This window comes from Mobula hypostoma, chromosome 18 (assembly GCF_963921235.1).
Source record: "Mobula hypostoma chromosome 18, sMobHyp1.1, whole genome shotgun sequence".
Taxonomy (NCBI): Eukaryota; Metazoa; Chordata; class Chondrichthyes; order Myliobatiformes; family Myliobatidae; genus Mobula; species Mobula hypostoma.
Genome location: NC_086114.1, coordinates 46,185,846 through 46,207,751, shown reverse-complemented (window position 1 = coordinate 46,207,751; position 21,906 = coordinate 46,185,846). Strand labels below are relative to the sequence as shown.

The following is a 21,906-nucleotide window of genomic DNA, read 5'->3' as shown; positions in this document are numbered from 1 at the left end:
AGACACAATGGTTAGCATCAACATGATAGGCAAAGGGAATGCTTCTGTGCTGTATGACTCAGACTATGGATTCTGGCCTTGTTGGACAAGTTGCCTACTAGCTGAATGTGTGGTCCTGAAGATTTTTTTAATATGCAGCCTTAGGCTAGGAATCATTTAAAACAGTACAATATATTTGGTAAAGGAACTACAGTAACTTGCTTCAGGTTGAAGATGGAAGTAATTCCTAGTTAGGCCAGCCACAATAATTAGCAGCATTAACCCTGCTGCAAATGAGAGATATGCAGATGTGTGTATGGTAGGATGCAAGTAAAAATTTGAAATGATAGTTCAAGACAAAACATGATAACCAGGCTAAGTTTTACCATTTATTTTTACACAATGACACTGACACATTGACATACTGGAATTACAGCGATATCATTTCTCAACTGGAAAGGTATAGATACTCCATTTTGAAGAATTACCATAAAAAGTGAAAACAATGCAGACAATTACCTTCTAAGTAGCGTATGCAACAATGCAGTAGTTATTAAACACATTAACCTTTTCTTTGAAAAATTGCCCTTTTTAATTGGTTAACAGATTGCACTCTGCAGTCAGAAAGTGTAATTTCGGGGTTAGACAATACTATTAGAAGTATGAATGTAGTTGACTGTTTTAACCAAAACAACAGTATCAGGGTTATTAAGGTGATATATTATTTAACCTCAAAAGAATCACATTATAGATTCCCATAGTAATACTTTATCAACACGGTTCAAATAATTATTTACAAGATACTGGACATTAATTCTAGTTTTACAGTCTAGACAATGTTGTCAGAGATAACTTTCCTAATCTTCAGTACAAGTCCTATTAAAGCAAGATTAAAATAAACAAGTTTGCAAGTACTTTTGAATGATGGAAATAGTATAGCTGAATGACCAATGTTATTTACCAATGCTAGATAGTGCAACCCAATGAGTTTTATTGTATACAATGCTTACATTTTTTCTTTCACTTAGCTAGTTTATTCGAACACAACTGTTCTTGGGTTCAGCCCAATTTAATTTCTATTATAGCAGAGGTTTCCATGGAACACAAATATAAATCAGCAAATGCCACTATGTTTATGGTCTGCAGTAAACGAGGAGAGAGGGATCCAGCTTTGAAATTTGTGATGAAATGCTCATCTTCAGAAAAGGAACTGGGTTTCATGACCAAAATAATAAACTGGATGGGCATATGGGAAAGCACAAGTACTGGATGTAGGAGGAAAAGTACATAATGTGTATATATCTCATCCAAATGATAGGACTGGATCCAAATAAGTTATTCAAACTGGTCTACTAGAAGATGAGGCTATAAGGTTCTCAATGCAGTTAATTTTATTGGTAGAGTGTTAGAATCCCTGATGCAAAACAATACTTTGTCTTTTTTAAAGTTTAAGTATTAATTTACATAAATTAATTAACCAATAGTTTAAAAAGAATTGAAGTGTTTGCTGAGTTACTGGATGGTCACATGGGAAAGCACAAGTACTGAGTGTAGGAAGAAAATGCAAGTACATAATGCATTTAAACAGAACTGGGCAATGGAATGAAGAAACAACGAGAAACACAATTTTGCTGCTATTGGTATATAAAGCTTAATAGAATTGTGATCTATAATATTTTATAAAATTCCTAATGTAAACTGTCATGTATTCAGAAAGAAATAAAATTGACATTTACCTAAAGTACGGCTAATGTTCAAAGGATAGCAATTTTTTGAATGGCATGGGAGAAAACATATTTTGACTAAATTTTCAGTGCAGTAGTATTGAGATGTGTTTGTAGGAAAATTTTGTACATGACTGATTTGGAATATGGGATACTGTGATCATATTACTATGATTTAACTGTAGTGTAATTCATATTACTTATTTGTATCCTTATGAATTTTGTATTTGTATTGATGCAATTTATATAATATTAATAAAAATACTGAAAGAAAATTTTGGATTCTGCAAAACTCTGAAAAGAGTTTCTGTGAAAGGGGAGAAAGAACTTAATATGCTGATGATTTTCCCCCCAACTAGCAACAGATTGGAAATCTTACCCCACTGTGTCTGAAATTAACCACCTTTTAAAAACAGTGCTGATTGAAAATTTCTTTCACTGCAGGTATCCTTCAGCTGGTGAGAAATTGCTCTCATCAGCAGCTTGTACCAAAATCTCTCCATCATCAATTTGGGTTATTTTATTTTAAATGCAGAAAACCATATGCAGTTTCCAGCAGATTATAAATGCAAGGGGCAAACAATTATTGAAAATACAGAAAAATAATAGCTTCTCTATACAGTTCATTGAGTTGTGCAATAATTCCTGTTTACTGCAGAATAGTAAGATGCTGGAAGGTACAGTATTGGTCCTAGTGATAAATAGATGGCTTTAGACTGCATATTTTATCCAAGGAAGTACTTTGTAAGCACCTGTCATTTTCAGATTATACAAAAGGAAACACAATATAACTATGGGGTGCTGGGGTTAAAAGATGACAGGAAAAGGTGCATTTATTTTTTAATTACCATGGCATAATGTTTTGTGCTTAGGTTGGAATAAAGTATATAGATTCTGAAGTACAATAAAAGGTGGTAATTTTTAATAAGTGTCATAATCAAGCTGTAGTAAGAATAGTGTGATCATTGAGGTTCATTCTAATTTTCACAGTGAACATCTTACAATCACCAATTACTTCAATTATTTACATTTAATGAAATGCACCCAATGCAAAAATCAATCCTACAATTAAACCTATAGTGGCTGCATATGTTGTTATGGTAACATGCAGGAGTTCCCAGTTCATATGCCAGAACCAGAGGTAATTTATTTAACCATTGTATGATTCTACACAACTGAGAAATGTTAATCTTTTAAAGTGCTACAGAACTGTTGTATTCCATCACAAAATATTATATGATCATGATTCCCACTTTTACAAAGACAAAATTCTAAAGTGCTTGTCCCTGTAAAAATAAAGTTAATAATTTTCTAATATCACAAATGCAGAATTATCTAATGGCTCTGAAATAAACAATTCCACAATTTTCTGAGTTGGAAAGGAAAGTAGCCGACCAAGGCAGTGATTAACTTAAACGCATGGTGAGAGTTTATGTACAACCAAAATACTATTAAACAAGTCTGAATCGCAATGCACTTTTCCTGTAGTTCATGGGTAAAAACAAGAAATAACAAATTCAAAGTGCGCATTTAATCTTGAACACCAGAATAGCTAACTATAATTCATGCTCCTACAACAATTTATACAACTGTACGAAGCCACAATCACCATAGTCACTGACCAGTTTAAATATTCTTATGTACATCTATACTTTAATTCAAAAAAATTAACTTTCTTATCTCAGATTATATTTACTGTACAAAATTAATTCACTATGTCCTTCCCAGGTACAGATTGCTTTTGATCTGAACACCACGGCAGCTTTGCAGATTAAAATCTCTTCACAATACTGATCAAGATTAACTTAGAAATCTGTAGGAATGTAAAAATGGGAGCACATCCTTTGTATAATAGATTCCAAGTCAGTCTTCTATTTGTTATCCAAATGCTACCACAGACTGATTCAATTTATTGGCTTAACAGAGACCTTTGCACTTTGCAGCAACTTCCCTGAAGCAGTTAATAAGCGCTTGCATTTTCTCCCTTATTAATTTAATGATGTATTGACTGACCATTGCCTGTGTCTTGGATGCCACATTTTCTTGCTGTTTGTACTTAGTTCAGTCCCTGAACTTGCTAATGATGAATTGGTTTCCAATACAGGTAGGTGCAATTGTATTTTTAATAAATTAAATAAGGTAAAATCCAACTTTACTAGAAGGTACCTTTACCCAATTAGATATTTATGATTCAATCTCTACATGAGAAGCATGACGTTTACTGCCCTAGACCATTAGTCCCAACCCCATCATCTTATCCTATATATAGCATATCTTTCTATGGCCTTTCTCATTTGAAAGGAGTATAAAACTCCAAAATAAGAATGGAAATAATATTCATTACTATAAGTACATTGACTCTAAATGTGCTGTTCATCTCTTATTCCAATTGTTTTTTTGGGGGAAATTCTACAAAGATTATATGAAGATGCTTTAGTTAACATGAGTAAAAATGATTATAGGCTAAACATAATCAGTACAGTCACAAATTAAGTGACAATAAGCAAAATGGTAGTTTCAAATTAGTCCAGCCTTCAGATACATGCAAGGCAAAACCGAATTAAGTTGCCAACCAAGTTCCTGAGAAGTTAGACCAACGTTAATGTTTAAAAAAATGACTTTGCAATTGATGAATTAGGCAGCCATATAAATTAAGTCTTTCAGATATGAGCAGCACTATTTAACTTAAAATATTAAGCAATAAAATGCTGCAAAATGCATAAAAAATTGCAACAAATTATTCTCCTCTTGCGTTGTCTGATCTGTTAGCTCAACAATGTAAGATCATATAAAGCAGCATTGGATTTTTATGCATTGTTATTCATTTGATACAAAATTTGAAATTAATGTATTCTACTTAACTTACAATGATTCTACCAGAAATTTAGAACTTAAGTATCTAATTAGGATATGTTAGGCACTTGGGGGAGAAATTCACTTTCAGTTGCTAGCTCTAAATGTGTGGAGGAGTTTGACAGTCACTTCCACTGACACCTGCACCTTCACATCCTGCAAGATCAGTGGAATTTGAAAAACAGTTGGACAATAAAACTGCTGGTAAACACTCCTGCACACGTTTAGTTCTGAAATCCAAGGACAATTTGATCCCTTTGCAACATTTTGTTGCATATGTAGAATGAACAGAACCTTGTGGAACTTTAGATACAGCTACCAAGTTATGATGACAAATGGATCATTTGAGGTTTTTTAAATTTTGCGCCAATACACTATCTCCATACTTTGGCTAATAATCTGCATTCTACAAACGAGCCTTGGGGTAATCACAACATTGATCTAAAATACAGCAGAAGTAATCAATACTGGGAGTGCTATGTGGGCAAGGAATTTTACTGTACTTGTCTGCAGAAATAATCTGGTGATCATTTTATTGGACTACCCTTATTACATTTGTGTGCATGATTTTTCTTTAAATCTTTAAATTGGAAGGATCCTATATCATCACAATTTCAATATCAATAACATCACATCTTTTAAAACTATTTTGCACATTTTTCTACAGTAACCATGACTTGTTTCTAGTGTACATCACAAATATTAGCTGCTTTCTGAACACCTGATCTCTGAACAATATTGACAAAATAAAACATGTTGCACTTTCCACCTGATCCTGAATCCAGGGGATGCGTTGTAAACCAACAAGGTGCATTAATGCAGGAAGCTTACATCTGGTTGTTGTACGCATAGTTGGGAGTGTCCGAGTATCCTGTGTACTGTGGGTTCTGCATGGACCCTTGGACTGCACCAACAGCTGCTTGCTGGGCTGCCTGTTGCACATGTGGGTTCTTCCATGCCCCAGTAGTCCATTCTTCTTGAGCTTTACTCATACTTCCTCCACTGCCACGATAATAATTGTGCACCTAGGACCAGCAACAATGTCAAGTTTAAATTAATTATTTACAAGAGAGACAGGTAAGAAATTGAATTGAATTGCAACAAAGACAATTCATCATTAAAACCTGTGATTGTAAAAAGTCCATTTCATTTCCCCCTTTAACAAATCTTTCTATTTGCTTCAGCTGTCTGTGTTATCAGCCCACATTTTCCACTCACTTTTAAAGAAATTTCTCACAAATGTTCAATTTACTGATACATATTTTTCCACTTCCAATTTCTAACAATCCCAAAACAACGATCAGAAATAATGGTTAGAATGGAATAGAAATTCAAAGTTCAAAGTAAATTATCAAACTATACAGTGGCATCCAAAAGTTTGGGCACCCCAGTCAAAATTTCTGTTACTGTGAATAGTTAAATGAGTAGAAGATGAACTGATCTCCAAAAAATCATGAAGTTAAAGATGAAACATTCTTTTCAACATTTTAAGCAAGATTAGTGTATTATTTTTGTTTTGTACAATTTTAGAGTGAAAAAGGAAAGGAGCACCATGCAAAAGTTTGGGGATCCCAAGAGATTTGAGCTCTCAGATAACTTTTACCAAGGTCTCAGACTTTAATTAGCTTGTTAGCTTGTTGAACTATGGCTTGTTCACAGTCATTGTTAGGAAAGGCCAGGTGATGCAAATTTCAAAACTTTATAAATACCCTGACTCCTCAAACCTTGTCCCAACAATCAGCAGCCATGGGCTCCTCTAAGCAGCTGCCTAGCACTCTGAAAGTTAAAATAAATGATGCCCACAAAGCAGGAAAAGGCGATAAGAAGATAGCAAAGTGTTTTCAGGTAGCTGCTTCCTTAATTTGTAATGTCATTAAGAAATAGCAGTTAACAGGAACGGTGGAGGTCAAGTTGAGGTCTGGAAGACCAAGAAAACCTTCAGAGAACTGCTCGTAGGATGCTAGAAAGGCAAATCAAAACCCCCGTTTGACTGCAAAAGACCTTCAGGAAGATTTAGCAGACTCTGGAGTGCTGGAGCACTGTTCTTCTGTGCAGTGACACCTGCACAAATATAACCTCAATGGAAGAGTCAGCAGAAGAAAACCTTTCCTGCATCCTCACCACAAAATTCAGCATCAGAAGTTTGCAAAGGAACATCTAAACAAGCCTGATGCATTTTGGAAACAAGTCCTGTGGACTGATGAAGTTAAAATAGAACTTTTTGGCCGCAATGAGCAAAGGTATGTTTGGAGAAAAAAGGGTGCAGAATTTCATGAAAAGAACACCTCTCCAACTGTTAAGCACAGGGGTGGATCGATCATGCTTTGGGCTTGTGTTGCAGCCAGTGGCACGGGGAACATTTCACTGGTAGAGGGAAGAATGAATTCAATTAAATACCAGCAAATTCTGGAAACAAACATCACACCGTCTGTATAAAAGTTTAAGATGAAAAGAGGATGGCTTCTACAACAGGATAATGATCCGAAACACACCTCAAAATCCACAATGGACTACCTCAAGAGGCGCAAGCTGAAGGTTTTGCCATGGCCCTCAGTCCCCCGACCTAAGCATCATCAAAAATCTGTGGATAGATCTCCAAAGAGCAGCGTATGCAAGACGGCCCAAGAATCTCACAGAACTAGAAGGCTTTTGCAAGGAAGAAACGGTGAAAATGCCTGAAACAAGAATTGAAAGACTCTTAGCTGGCTACAGAAAGCGTTTACAAGCTGTGATAGGCTTGTCAAAGGGGGTGTTACTAAGTACTGACCATGCAGGATGCCCAAACTTTTGCTTCAGGACTCCTTTTTTTGTTGTTTTGAAACTGTAAAAGATGGAAATAAAAAAGTAATCTTGCTTAAAATATTAAAGAAATGTGTCATCTTTAACTTTATGCCTTTTGGAAATCAGGTCATCTTTTACTCACTTAGCTACAGACAGTCCCCTACAGACAGAAACAGATGAATTGATTATGGGGAGCAAGGACATGGCAGACTAATTGAATAATTACTTTGGTTCTGTCTTCACTAAGGAGGACATAAATAATCTTCCAAAAATAGTAGGGGACAGAGGGTCCAGTGAGATGGAGGAACTGAGCAAAGTACATGTTAGTAGGGAAGTGGTGTTAGGTAAATTGAAGGGATTAAAGGCAGATAAATCCCCAGGGCCAGATGGTCTGCATCCCAGAGTGCTTAAGGAAGTAGCCCAAGAAATAGTGGATGCATTAGTGATAATTTTTCAAAACTCGTTAGATTCTGGACTAGTTCCTGAGGATTGGAGGGTGGCTAATGTAACCCCACTTTTTAAAAAAGGAGGGAGAGAGAAACCGGGGAATTATAGACCGGTTAGCCTAACGTCGGTGGTGGGGAAACTGCTGGAGTCAGTTATCAAAGATGTGATAACAGCACATTTGGAAAGCGGTGAAATCATCGGACAAAGTCAGCATGGATTTGTGAAAGGAAAATCATGTCTGACGAATCTCATAGAATTTTTTGAGGATATAACTAGTAGAGTGGATAGGGGAGAACCAGTGGATGTGGTATATTTGGATTTTCAAAAGGCTTTTGACAAGGTCCCACACAGGAGATTAGTGTGCAAACTTAAAGCACACGGTATTGGGGGGTAAGGTATTGATGTGGATAGAGGATTGGTTAGCAGACAGGAAGCAAAGAGTGGGAATAAACGGGACCTTTTCAGAATGGCAGGCAGTGACTAGTGGGGTACCGCAAGGCTCAGTGCTGGGACCCCAGTTGTTTACAATATATATTAATGACTTGGATGAGGGAATTAAATGCAGCATCTCCAAGTTTGCGGATGACACGAAGCTGGGCAGCAGTGTTAGCTGTGAGGAGGATGCTAAGAGGATGCAGGGTGACTTGGATGGGTTGGGTGAGTGGGCAAATTCATGGCAGATGCAATTTAATGTGGATAGATGTGAAGTTATCCACTTTGGTGGCAAAAATAGGAAAACAGATTATTATCTGAATGGTGGCCGATTAGGAAAAGGGGAGGTGCAACGAGACCTGGGTGTCATTATACACCAGTCATTGAAAATGGACATGCAGGTACAGCAGGCGGTGAAAAAGGCGAATGGTATGCTGGCATTTATAGTGAGAGGATTCGAGTACAGGAGCAGGGAGGTACTACTGCAGTTGTACAAGGCCTTGGTGAGACCACACCTGCAGTATTGTGTGCAGTTTTGGTCCCCTAATCTGAGGAAAGACATCCTTACCATAGAGCGAATACAAAGAAGGTTCACCAGATTGATTCCTGGGATGGCAGGACTTTCATATGAAGAAAGACTGGATGAACTAGGCTTGTACTCGTTGGAAGTTAGAAGATTGAGGGGGGGATCTGATTGAAACGTATAAAATCCTAAAGGGATTGGACAGGCTAGATGCAGGAAGATTGTTCCCGATGTTGGGGAAGTCCAGAACAAGGGGTCACAGTTTGATGATAAAGGGGAAGCCTTTTAGGACCGAGATTAGGAAAAACTTCTTCACACAGAGAGTGGTGAATCTGTGGAATTCTCTGCCACAGGAAACAGTTGAGGCCGGTTCATTGGCTTTATTTAAGAGGGGGTTAGATATGGCCCTTGTGGCTACGGGGATCAGGGGGTATGGAGGGAAGGCTGGTGCAGGGTTCTGAGTTGGATGATCAGCCATGATCATAATAAATGGCGGTGCAGGCTCGAAGGGCCGAATGGCCTACTCCTGCACCTATTTTCTATGTTTCTATGTTTCTATTCACAGTAACAGAAATTTTGACCGGGGTGCCCAAACTTTTGCATGCCACTGTATATGTCACCATATACAACTTTAAGATTAGTTTTCTTGTGGGCATACTCAGTAAATCCAAGAAAAAAATAATTGAAGGACTACACACAACAGGATGGAAAAAGCACCATTGTGCAAAAGACAACAAACTGCACAAATACAAGCAAAAACAAATAAGCAAGCAATAAATATTGCGAACACAAGATGAGTCCTTGAAAGTGAGTCCATATGTTGTGGGATAGGTCCATAGGTTGTTCAGTGATGGTGAGTGAAGTTATCCCCACTGGTTCAAAAGCTGATGATTGAGGGGTAATAACTGTACTTAAACCTGGTGATGGCACCAGTCCTTTCTTCCTGATGGTAGCCACAAAAAGAAAGCATGGTCAGGTGGTGGGAATCCTTGATGATGGATGCTTTTTTTCCTGCAAGTGCTCTGTGCATATGTGCTCAGTTGTGGGGAGGGCTTTACCTGTGATGGAATGGGCCATATCGACTATTTTTTTTTGTAGGATTTTCCATTCAAGGGCATTGGCGTTTCCATACCAAGCCGTGATGCAACCAGTCAATACACCCTCCACCACACATCTACAGAAGTTGATCAAAATTTTAGATGTCATGCCAAATCTTTGCAAACTTCAAAGGAAGTAGAGGCGATGCCTTGCCTTTTTCATAATAATTGCACTTACTTGCTGGGTCCAGGACAGATCCTCAAATGATAACACACTGAGGAATTTAAAGTTGCTGATCCTCTCCACATTTGATTCTCTGATGAGGAGTGGCTCATGGACCTTAGTTTCTCCTCCTGAAGTCAATGATCAGTTCCTTGGTCTTGCTGACATTGAGTGAGAGGTGGCTGTTGTGGCACCACTCAGTCAGGTTTTCAATCTCCCTCTGATATGCTAATCAAATGAAAAGCTCTTTCTTCTATCAGCATATTTGTCAACAGAACTCTTAGCTTTAATACTCTACTAAAATAAGTAAGCATAGTTGCAACACAGTACAGGGAATCTTTCAGATAATTTTCAAAAGAACTATTTGTCTAGAATGGATAGCTGAAGCTCAGGGGTATCTTAATCAAGAGATTCATTTTTTAATAAATTAACTGACTGAAATAAGTAATAACATTAAAGCTAAAAACAATAAAAGTAATTTTCTATTTGTTAAGAAATGCATGAGTGATAATAAATTAACATTTGGGTAACTTGAAAGGATCTTTATTTTATGTTCATGGACTGGAAGCATTCCTCTGCACCTGCTGCTTGAGCGCACACAGTGTTGGGTTAAAGCACGACTCGAAGCACGAGATTTGCAACGTGTGATGTAGAGAGAATTCTCCCCAAATGTGATAAAACCAAAGGCAGTGTACTGTCCAAATAAAAGCTGCATTTTAAACTAGCACTCAGCTGGTGGTCAATTTAAATGCCATTAACTCATTGGAATGACACTGAGTTCTTAGCTTCCTCACTGTGTAGAGTTGATGTGTTCTTTGTGTATTAAGCACAGGTTAACTGCAGCTCAGCTACCGAAACCATCTGATCACACACTTCATAATGATGCAAACAGCCTATAAAAGGTTCAGAAAAGAGTGCTTCAAAAACAGATCCAGAGATTTCAGCTTTAAGCTTAGAGTGGCAAAGCTTGGAGTTGGAGAAAACAACATAACTAAAATGAGACTTGACAAGATGTACAACATCATGAGAGGATTGACAGGAAGCTCTTCCCTTTAGCAGATGGTACAAAGACTAGGAATCATAGATTTAAAACTATGGGCAAAAGATTACAGGGGAATACCATGATTTTTTCCGGAAAATTTACCTAGAGAATAGTTATAATCTAGGATGAATAATAACTGAAAACTTTGCAAAAGGAATTGTATGTGCATTTGGGAAAATAATTTGCAGAGAGCCAGGATAAGACAAATGGCACTGACTCACTGCCTTCACCATGAAGTAATATACTGCAGCGCTGTAACAAATCCATGATTTAGAATTGTGCAATACCTTTTCAAGAGAAAACAGACAAAATGGAGCTAAACATTTGGAGACATCCTGGCCATTTTAGGGAAGTTTAGGCAAGGCACTTGACACAGAATGTAGACAGGTTGCAACTACAAATACAGAAAGAAACCTTAGGTGGTTCTTAATGTTGGTCACAATTTGTTTAACGCAGCTCTTATAACACTGTTTGACATTTAGTAAAGAGTCTATAGTGAAGGGCTGGATCAAACCCAAATAGTTTTATTTAAACAGCCATCTCTTATCCTGAAAAAGGAACAATTATTGTGGGCTTGGATTTTTCAGTAACTGAATCGTACAATATTTCAGCAAATCCAATGTGCCTCAGCAACACTAAATTCATAAGTTGTTTTTAATTTCTGCACTGCATTTATATTTTGCCATTTCTGTTGAAGACTTGAATATACAGAAGCCTGATATTGGTAATGTGTAGATCTAACTAAAGCACTCTAATACTGATCTATGTTGTTCCAAGCTGTATTAACCTTTACCTCTGCTGTAAACTTCAAATGATCTTTTTACATTGAAGGGCTTAGTGCAAGATGCAAGAAATTATTTCCATCAAACATTCCATGGCTTACTAATTGCTGGAAAACAGCATCATAATTCTCATGTCAAAGAGCCCGAGAATAGAAAAGATGCAGCCATAGAGTATTGTGGACATTAAACTGAAAATTAATTAGAGGACATGACTTTTGTTTACACTGGCAACAAAAGTAATGATATCTTAATTGAATTCACCAGAATGTGACAGCTGCACTCATTAGGTGTTCTGCAATGAACCATTATTCTAATTAATCATACACAATGAATAGCTCTGGATTGCAAAAGTTCCTGACGAAATTAAACTACTTTTTTTGTTTCCACAAAGTATAAACAATGGGAAGGTTTTGAAAGAGTGTGACAAAAATTAAAATTAGTTACTTCCTTGAAGACATTTAAAAAAAACATTAGGTTCCTGGAAGACAGATGTAAACTAGACTCACTCATTTACTTCCCTCCCCATTGCTATCCAAAGTCACACAAACTATTAGAAACTGAATGTCAAGGGTTTGAACTGCAGCTCTTCATTAAAGAAATTTTCGGGAGAATGCAGAAACAAGTGGGTGTGACATCGTAGAGTAGAGGTTAGTATAACACTATTACAACACCCAGCTTCAATTCTGCCACTGTCTGCAAGGACTTTCTACACTCTCCTTGTGACCGCGTGGGCTTCTTCCGGGTGCTCTGGTTTCCTCCCACATTTCAGTGCTGTATGGGTTAAAAGGTTAATTAGTCACATGGATGTAACTGGGCAGCAGAGTCTTCTTGGGCTGGGAGAGCTTGTTACCATGCTGTACTTCTAAATAAAAAAAAGCATGCAAGACCTACAAAAATACAGATTACGGACGCTGCAGGAATTATGAAGGCCCTCTGAGTTTTTAAAAAGATCAGAATCCGTAGTCAACAGCAGTTCAGCAGTGCTGGCTTTAAATGTTCAAATGTGCTGCTTTCACTCAGATCAGGTTGATTCATAGATTTAGTTACCAATTTTTTAAAATTTTTGATCAAAGGTTTCTGGTTTATTCTATTTATAAATAACTCTGATTCACTGAACAACCAAATTCAGTTCCTGGGCAATTTCAAGCTTCTTAAAATCGCTACAGATGTACATTTCCCTTTTGTAGGTCTATATATCAGACACCTGGAACAATGGAAATTTCAACATGCACCTGTCTCTCAGTTCCAGTGACCCAGGTCCATTCCTGACCTATAGTACTCTGTGGAGCACGCATATTCTTTCAGCGACACACCGCCTTTTCCACCACATCCTCCCACTTCCTCAGTGCTCCCATTGCCATTCAAGTGCAGGGTGGAAGATTAGGAAATGTGCACACACCTGGCTGATACACTATACGAAGGACGTGACCACACTGGAGAAATTTACCAGGACATTGCTAAAATGAAGTGTTTTACTTTTGAGGAAAGATGAAAAAAGCTGGGTTTGTCTTTGAGGCAGCTGAGGCTGGAGGGAGATCAAGGAATACAAAATTTACAAGCATAGATATGGTGGACAGTAGAGTTTATTCCATCATGTAGAAGTTTACAGCAGAGGGCACAGGTTAAGGGTAAGGGGCAAGTGGTTTAGAGGAAACTCAAGGAAGAACTTTTCACGCAGAGCATGGTTGAACTCTAAAACATGCAACCTGACTGTTTGGTGGAGGTTGGTACTCACAACATTTTAGTAGTATCCAGTGTACACCTGCATCAACAGGCAGAAAAGGCTACAGAAAAGTACTGGTAAATGGAACAGTGTAATAGTTATTTTAAGGATATAGTGAACTAAAAGTCTTGTTTCTGTGCTTCATGATCGTGACTCTTAATTGGCCACTGTAAACTGCTCTTACTGTGTAGGCGAGTGGTAGACTCTGAGGGAGGTTGATAGCATTTCAGGAAGAATAATGGGATCAGTGTAAGTGGCTAATAACAGTACAGATTCCATTGGCCAAAGGGCCAATTTCTGTGCAGTATGTCCTTATAACAAATTCAACGTTAACAGAAACACGAGAAAACCTGCAGATGCTAGAAATTCAAGGAACACACACAAAATGCCGGTGGAACACAGCAGGCCAGGCAGCATCTATAGGAAGAAGTACAGTCAAGAAAGGGTCTTGACCCGAAACGTCAACTGTACTTCCAAAAGATGCTGCCTGGCCTGCTGCGTTCCACCAGCATTTTGTGTGTTGCTTCAATGTTAACAGAACCCAGTTTCATGATTACACAGATCTCCTTTGACTCAATCAGCAAAGAGATTGCCGTCCAGCTTCCAAGCAAATGCTTCAGAAGCAGACATTTGATCGACGTGACAGTCCAAAGCAAACACAAAACAGCTCTACACAAACAGTCTGCAGCTAAAAATCTTGAAATGTAACTTCGTACGTGTAAGGACGTTTATAGAAAAAGATGCATTTCCTGATCAGAGAATCTGACAGCTGCTAAATGGTTGAGAAAATAAGCAAAACACTTAAATAATTAGCTTTGATATCTTACATCTCTGACTTTATAAACACTTTTTGTTTTACAACAATGATTACTGGCTGGAGAATTGGGTCTGTGGTTGATAATGATTGTGAACCAAGAGCTGAAATAATATCCTCTAGACAACTGACATTTCTGCATGCTACATTACTTCACTTTTGCACATTTATATTGTAATGTTCAATCATTTTCCACAGCCAATTCCCTGAAGAAATTATCTATGCTTCCTCTTCAAACAAATATTAAAGAATGCCAATTTAAATCTATTTCTATTATCTCAACTATCAAGATATCAACCTTCTAACCATAATCAAGAGGCAAGTGAAAACATCATCCATTCTTTTATTATCTCCATTTGGAATTGTTTCAATGAAGTCCACACTGGTTCTCAAAAATCACTCCTTGTAGTACTTTATTTAAGATGCATTAAATTTCAATCATCCAAAACCCTCCCCAACCATCCATCCTGATGGAGTTGCAGCTCCCCGCATCCAATCAAAAACAGAAATCCTTATCCTTGCAAACTTCTTTTACGATAACCATAGATCCTCCTGACCCTACTACATAGAGTGACCATGGGAACATGGCAGTTAGCATAACGATTGTGGTTCAATTCCTGCTGCTGTTTGTAAGGAGTTTGTACATTCTCCCCATGACTGTGTGGGTTTCCTCCAGATGCTCCAGTTTCCTCCCACATTGCAAAGCTGTACAGGTAAGCTGTAGGCATGCTATGTCGGTGCTGGAAGCATGGTGACACTTGTGGGCTACCCCCAGCACATTCTCAGACTGTGTTGATCATTGAAGGAATCAATACATTTCATGTATGTTTCAAAGTAGGCGACAAAGCTACTCTCATGTGCATCAACTATTCTGCCTCAAGATCCATGTCACCATTGGGTACCAGAACACATTATTAATATTGCCTAAAATCAAATGTTTCAATGGCACATTTATTGTGGAATAGGCATTTGTTGATCATCTTTAGAATTGTAGAAACCTGATGCAATTTCAAAAGTTCAAAAGAATGTACAAAAATTCAAATTTCATATTTTCTATTGTACCCTTCAAAATTAATCCCTCACTCCCTCTCTCAGACTAGGATACACCCAAAATGCTCGCTTCACGTGCATCCCTCCTCATTCCTCCTAAGACACTAGTGTGAAGTATCATATAGAATATTGTATTTGGCAATTCAAATTGGATGTGAATGTGTCCCAAGTAGTGGCATGTTATACGTTATAAGAATCCCAGTTTAAACACAAGGATATAGTCTACCATTGTAAAATATGGTGTCAGATAGAAGATATCGATGTTACAAAAAAGAATGTATATTTCAGTACAATCAACAAGGATGAAGAAAGAGTGATAAGAAAAATAGAAAAGAAAGTGAAACCATTCAATATTACTAATAGCGTTTGTTAAAAATATTCCTTTTTTCAAAAACATTAGTTCTGAGGAGCTAGAAGCCAATATTCCTGCCCAATCAAGTAAGCTTTACCTTGGTCAGTGCGATGAAAGACAGCACGGCTACAGCTGTAAACATTATAGTTGGAATCAGCATCACAATCGCCGAGCCAACATTTGTCCCAAAGAAGGAAATGGTTGCTATCCAGCCACTGCCAGGAAAAAACAAAACATTAGCTTTCAGTGATAGAGTGATTATTATTTTTAATAACAGTACCCCAAGCAAAGATAAATACACTCAGTGGGCATTAGGTACACCGGCTCATTAATACAAATATCTAATCAGTCAATCATATGGCAGCAACTCAATGTCTAAAAACATGCAGGCATGATCACGGAGGTTTAGTTGATATTCAGACCAAACATCAGAGTGGGAAAAAATGTGGTCCAAGTGATTTTGACCATGAATGAATGTTGGTTCCAGACAGGGTGGTTTGAGTATTTCAAAAAAATGCTGATTTCTTGGGATTTTTATACAAACAGTCTCTGTAGTTTACAGGGAATGGTGCAGAAAAACAAAACATCCAGTAAGTGGCTGTTCGGTGGGCAAAAACACTTTGTTAATGAGAGACCAGAGGAGAATGGCCAGACTGGTTCAAACTGACAGGAAATTAAATAACCACACATTGGTGTGTAGATCATCTCTGAAGTGGATGGGCTACAGCAGCATAAGACCGCGAACATACTCAGTGGCCACTTTATTAGGTACAGTAGACACCCAAAGAACCACTGAATGATTAATTTAATCAGTTCTCTTGCCTAACTGACCTCTTCTATAGTGCATCAGGTTTCAAGCTTTGGTGATACATATCTTGTATTAATGGTGTATGATCTGGGATAGCAGATTGTATCCAGGAGTTTTTACTTCCCATTCTGTACTGAGAGCTACAGACCACATTTCAGTGGAATACGCATGTATGGGCCATGTTAGTCACTCCCTCAGTCAGCTGAATGAGGCAGAATTGGCCTCAATACAACAAGACCAATGACATGTAAATCAAAATTGCTATCAAAGTAGAAGCTACAGCTTTTAATGTCAAATAAAATGAAAGCTTTAAAAAAAAACACCCCACAGAATCAAAAACATTAATTTTATATCATTCCTATATAGAAAGTAGTGTAAACTGGACAATTCTTGCTGCAGAGAAAATAAAACAATACTCAAGGATGCTAATAATGAACAGGTGAACATTAAAACAGATACAATATTCTTCATGGCACACAGGCTTTAGAGCTTTTGCAATGATTAACACCAATACGATTTAATTCACAACATGCAAATTTGGTAAGCAGAAACAGCTGCACTAATAAAAGTTATGTCATTTATTTGCTGCTAGCAATATTCTCTAACGTTAAACTATGCCTTGCATTTTTGACAAAAATCAGCTCACTTAATCTTCCCCTCAGATTGGAATATAGCCAAGGATTTATTTAGAACATCATTTTCATGAGGAATAAAGTACACACTTTTTATGCAGTTTGATTTCTTTTTAAAAAAATCTACCACATAAAGTACTTTAAAAAATGATGGATTTGTCAAATGATATTTGTCATATCTGTTATCTGTCAAGTAGGGTGCTGTGCACAATTCTGATTTGATGGAGGCAGACATGAGAGCACGGAGGAACATCTGGTGAAATTTCTGAAATGCCTGTTTCATTGTCGCTGCTACTATGTGATCCGAAATCTCCGGAGGGGAAGGCCCCGAGTCCTCGGCTTTGCTTGTTGCTCAGCAGCCAGGGCAGGGTCGAAGCACTTGGCAGAGATGGTACTCGATGTTGGAGGGCTGGACGGAGGCTCAAAGTTTTTGGGCGGACTCAGAGTCGGCTGTGGTCGGGTGCTTCCAGGATGCTGCATCGGCAAGTTTGCAGCGCTGGAGGATCATGGCAGGGAGAGTTTCTCTATTCTACCGTCTGCGTGGGATGTTGGGGCTATCAGGACTTTGAGACTTACCGTGCCCATGGTCTGCTCTTATCAAATTAAGGTATTACTTTGCACTGTATTGAGTAAGGCAGCAGGAGTATTGAGGCAGCGGGAGTATTTAAAAGAGAGCAGTTTGTGGAAGTCGGTCATTTTCTTCGGCAGTTGAACAGGGCAGGACTGCACAAGCATGTGTAAGTCGGCCCGTGAGGCAGCAGAAGTATTTAAAAGAGAGCAGTTTGACGGAGCGGGCGACGTTGTAGCAGGCGCGGAGTAGTGGGAGACAGAGTAGGAAGGCTTTGTCTCGAGACGCTTCAGCGAGCAGAGGCTGAGGACAAGCTTCACTCCAAGTGAGGTAAGGCCGGGTAAGTTCCTTTAAAAGGAGAACGGTCTGCAGCGGTATTTTATTGGAAGCAAGGAAGGCAGCGAGTCTGTAGCTCATTAAGTAAGCTAGGGCAGTAGCAATAGTTGTTTTAACAACTCCGAAGGAAAGAGTGGCACCACTGCGCAGACGCGTGACGTCAGCCGGGTGAGCGCCGAGTGTTTAAAAAAGAGGACCTCCCTATCCAGCGGGCAGCGGAGTGAGTGGTAGCAGAGTGAAAGGGCTTTGGCTCTGCGGGCTTTGGATGAAGTGAGGAGAGACTGAGGAGGAGCTTGCTCCCAGTGAGGCCCATACCACTCCCGAGGCAGTCTACAACATTCCACCTGCACATTTCAAAAGTTGAGGCAACGTATTGGGTAGGTCATGACAGCTGTGATCGGCCCCGTGGTTTGCTCATCCTGCAGCATGCGGGAAATCAGGGATACTTCCAGTGTCCCTGACGACTACGTATGCAGGAAATGTGTCCAGCTGCAGCTTCTGGCAGACCGCATTGACCTGCTGGAGTTGCGATTAAATTCATACTGGAGCATCTGCGATGCTGAGAAAGTAGTGAATAGCACGTTCAGTTGAGTTGGCCACACCGCAGGTAAAGGCTACACAGGCAGAAAGGGAATGGGTGGCCACTAGACAGCATAGCAGTAGGCAGGTAGTGCAGGAGTCCCCTGAGGTCATCTCCCTCCTAAACAGATATACTGTTTTGGATACTGTTGGGGGAGATGCCTCATCAGGGGAAGGCAGCAGCAGCCGAGTTCATGGCACCATGGGTGGCTCTGCTGCACAGGAGGGAAGGAAAAGGAGTGTGAGAGCTATAGTGATTGGGGATTCGATTCTAAGGGGAATAGATAGGTGTTTCTGCGGCCGCAAACGAGACTCCAGGAGGGCATGTTGCCTCCCTGGTGCAAGGGTCAAGGATGTCTCTGACATGAAAGAAAAGGAGGTGAGGTAGCGTTGCTGGTTAGAGAGGAGATTAACGCAATAGAAAGGAAGAACATTAGCCTGGACGATGTGGAATCGATATGGGTACAGCTGCATAACACTAAGGGGCAGAAAACGCTGGTGGGAGTTGTGTACAGGCCACCTAACAGTAGTAGTGAGGTTGGGGATGGCATTAAACAGGAAATTAGAAATGTATGCAATAAAGGAACAGCAGTTATAATGGGCAACTTCAATCTACATATAGATTGGGTGAATCAAATTGGTAAGGGTGCTGAGGAAGAAGATTTCTTGGAATGTATGCGGGATGGTTTTCTGAACCAACATGTCGAGGAACCAACTAGAGAGCAGGCCATTCTGGACCGGGTATTGAGCAATGAGGAAAGAGCAATCTTATCGTGTGAGGCCCCTTGGGTAAGAGTGACCATAATATGGTGGAATTCTTCATTAAGATGGAGAGTGACATAGTTAATTCAGAAACAAAGGTTCTGAACTTAAAGAAGGGTAACTTTGAAGGTGTGAGACATGAATTAGCTAAGGTAGACTGGCAAATGATACTTAAAGGGTTGACGATGGATATGCAATGGCAAGCATTTAAAGATCGCATGGATGAACTCCAACAACTGTTCATCCCAATTTGGCAAAAGAATAAACCAGGGAAGGTAGTGCACCCGTGGCTGACAAGGGAAATCAGAGATAGTATCAATTCCAAAGAAGAAACATACGAATTAGCCAGAAAAAGCAGCACACCTGAGGATTGCAAGAAATTCAGAGTCCAGCAGAGAAGGACAAAGGGCTTAATTAGGAAAGGGAAAAAAGATTAAGAGAGAAAGCTGGCAGGGAACATAAAAACTGACTGTAAAAGCTTTTATAGATATGTGAAAAGAAAAAAGATGGTTAAGACAAATGTAGGTCCCTTACAGTCAAAAACAGGTGAATTGATCATGGGGAACAAGGACATGGCAGACCAATTGAATAACTACTTTGGTTCGGTCTTCACTAAGGAGGACATAAATAATCTTCCAGAAATAGTAGGGGACCGAGGGTCTAGTGAGATGGAGGAACTGAGGAAAATACATGTTAGTAGGGAAGTGGTGTTAGGTAAATTGAAGGGATTAAAGGCAGATAAATCCCCAGGGCCAGATGGTCTGCATCCCAGAGTGCTTAAGGAAGTAGCCCAAGAAATAGTGGATGCATTAGTGATAATTTTTCAAAATTCTTTAGATCCTGGATTAGTTCCTGAGGATTAGAGGGTGGCTAATGTAACCCCGCTTTTTAAAAAAGGAGAGAGAGAGAAACTGGGGAATTATAGACCGGTAAGCCTAATATTGGTGGTGGGGAAAATGCTAGAGTCAGTTATCAAAGATGTGATAACAGCACATTTGAAAAGCGGTGAAATCATCGGACAAAGTCAGTATGGATTTGTGAAAGGAAAATCATGTCTGGCGAATCTCAGAATTTTTTGAGGATGTAACTACTAGAGTGGATAGGGGAGAATCAGTGGATGTGGTATATTTGGATTTTCAAAAGGCTTTTGACAAGGTCCCACAAAGGAGATTAGTGTGCAAACTTAAAGCACACAGTATTGGGGGTATAGTACTGATGTGGATAGAGAATTGGTTGGCAGACAGGAAGCAAAGACTGGGAATAAACTGGACCTTTTCAGAATGGCAGGCAGTGACTAGTGGGGTACCGCAAGGCTCAGTGCTGGGATCCCAGTTGTTTACAATATATATTAATGACTTAGACGAGGGAATTAAATGCAGCACCTCCAAGTTTGCAGATGACACGAAGTTGGGCGGCAGTGTTAGCTGTGAGCAGGATGCTAAGAGGATGCAGGGTGACTTGGATAGGTTAGGTGAGTGGGCAAATTCATGGCAGATGCAATTTAATGTGGATAAATGTGAGGTTATCCACTTTGGTGGCAAAAACAGGAAAGCAGATTATTATCTGAATGGTGGCCGATTAGGAAAAGGGGAGGTGCAACGAGACCTGGGTGTCATTGTACACCAGTCATTGAAAGTGGGCATGTAGGTACAGTAGAGGGTGAAAAAGGCAAATGGTATGCTGGCATTCATAGCAAGAGGATTCGAGTACAGGAGCAGGGAGGTTCTACTGCAGTTGTACAAGGCCTTGGTGAGACCACACCTGGAGTATTGTGTGCAGTTTTGGTCCCCTAATCTGAGGAAAGACATTCCTGCCATAGAGGGAGTACAAAGAAGGTTCACCAGATTGATTCCTGGAATGGCAGGACTTTCATATGAAGAAAGACTGGATCAACTAGGCTTATACTCGCTGGAATTTAGAAGATTGAGGGGGGATCTTATTGCAACGTATAAAATTCTAAAGGGATTGGACAGGCTAGATGCAGGAAGATTACTCCTGATGTTGGGGCAGTCCAGAACGAGGGGTCACAGTTTAAGGATAAAGGGGAAGCCTTTTAGGACCGAGATGAGGAAAAACTTCTTCACATAGAGAGTGGTAAATCTGTGGAATACTCTGCCACAGGAAACAGTTGAGGCCAGTTCATTGGCTATATTTAAGAGGGAGTTAGATATGGCCCTTGTGGCTAAAGGGATCAGTAGGTATGGAGAGAAGGCAGGTACAGGGTTCTGAGTTGGATGATCAGCCATGATCACACTGAATGGTGGTGCAGGCTCGAAGGACCAAATGGCCTACTCCTGCACCTATTTTCCATGTTTCTATGTTGTAACTATATGTTATAATTATGTGGGTTTTGTCAGTTTTAGTCTTGGTTTGTCCTGTGTTTCTGTGATATCATACTGAAGGAACATTGTATCATTTCTTAATGCACGCACTTCTAAATAACAATAAACGAGGACTGA

The 21,906-nt window shown here is 39.3% G+C and overlaps 1 protein-coding gene across 2 annotated transcripts in view; it reads right to left on the bottom strand.

The window, feature by feature from the left end:
• Positions 1-354: 354 nt before the first annotated feature.
• Positions 355-21,906, bottom strand: part of LOC134358518 (secretory carrier-associated membrane protein 5) — a 69,652-nt gene continuing 48,100 nt past the window's right edge. For both annotated transcript variants that reach the window (XM_063070824.1, XM_063070825.1), the window contains 2 exons: positions 15,860-15,977; positions 355-5,581 (listed from right to left, as the gene is read on the bottom strand). In XM_063070824.1, the coding sequence (XP_062926894.1) occupies positions 5,384-5,581; positions 15,860-15,977 (316 nt within the window). In that variant the 3' untranslated portion in view covers positions 355-5,383. The remainder of the gene's footprint in view (positions 5,582-15,859; positions 15,978-21,906) is intronic.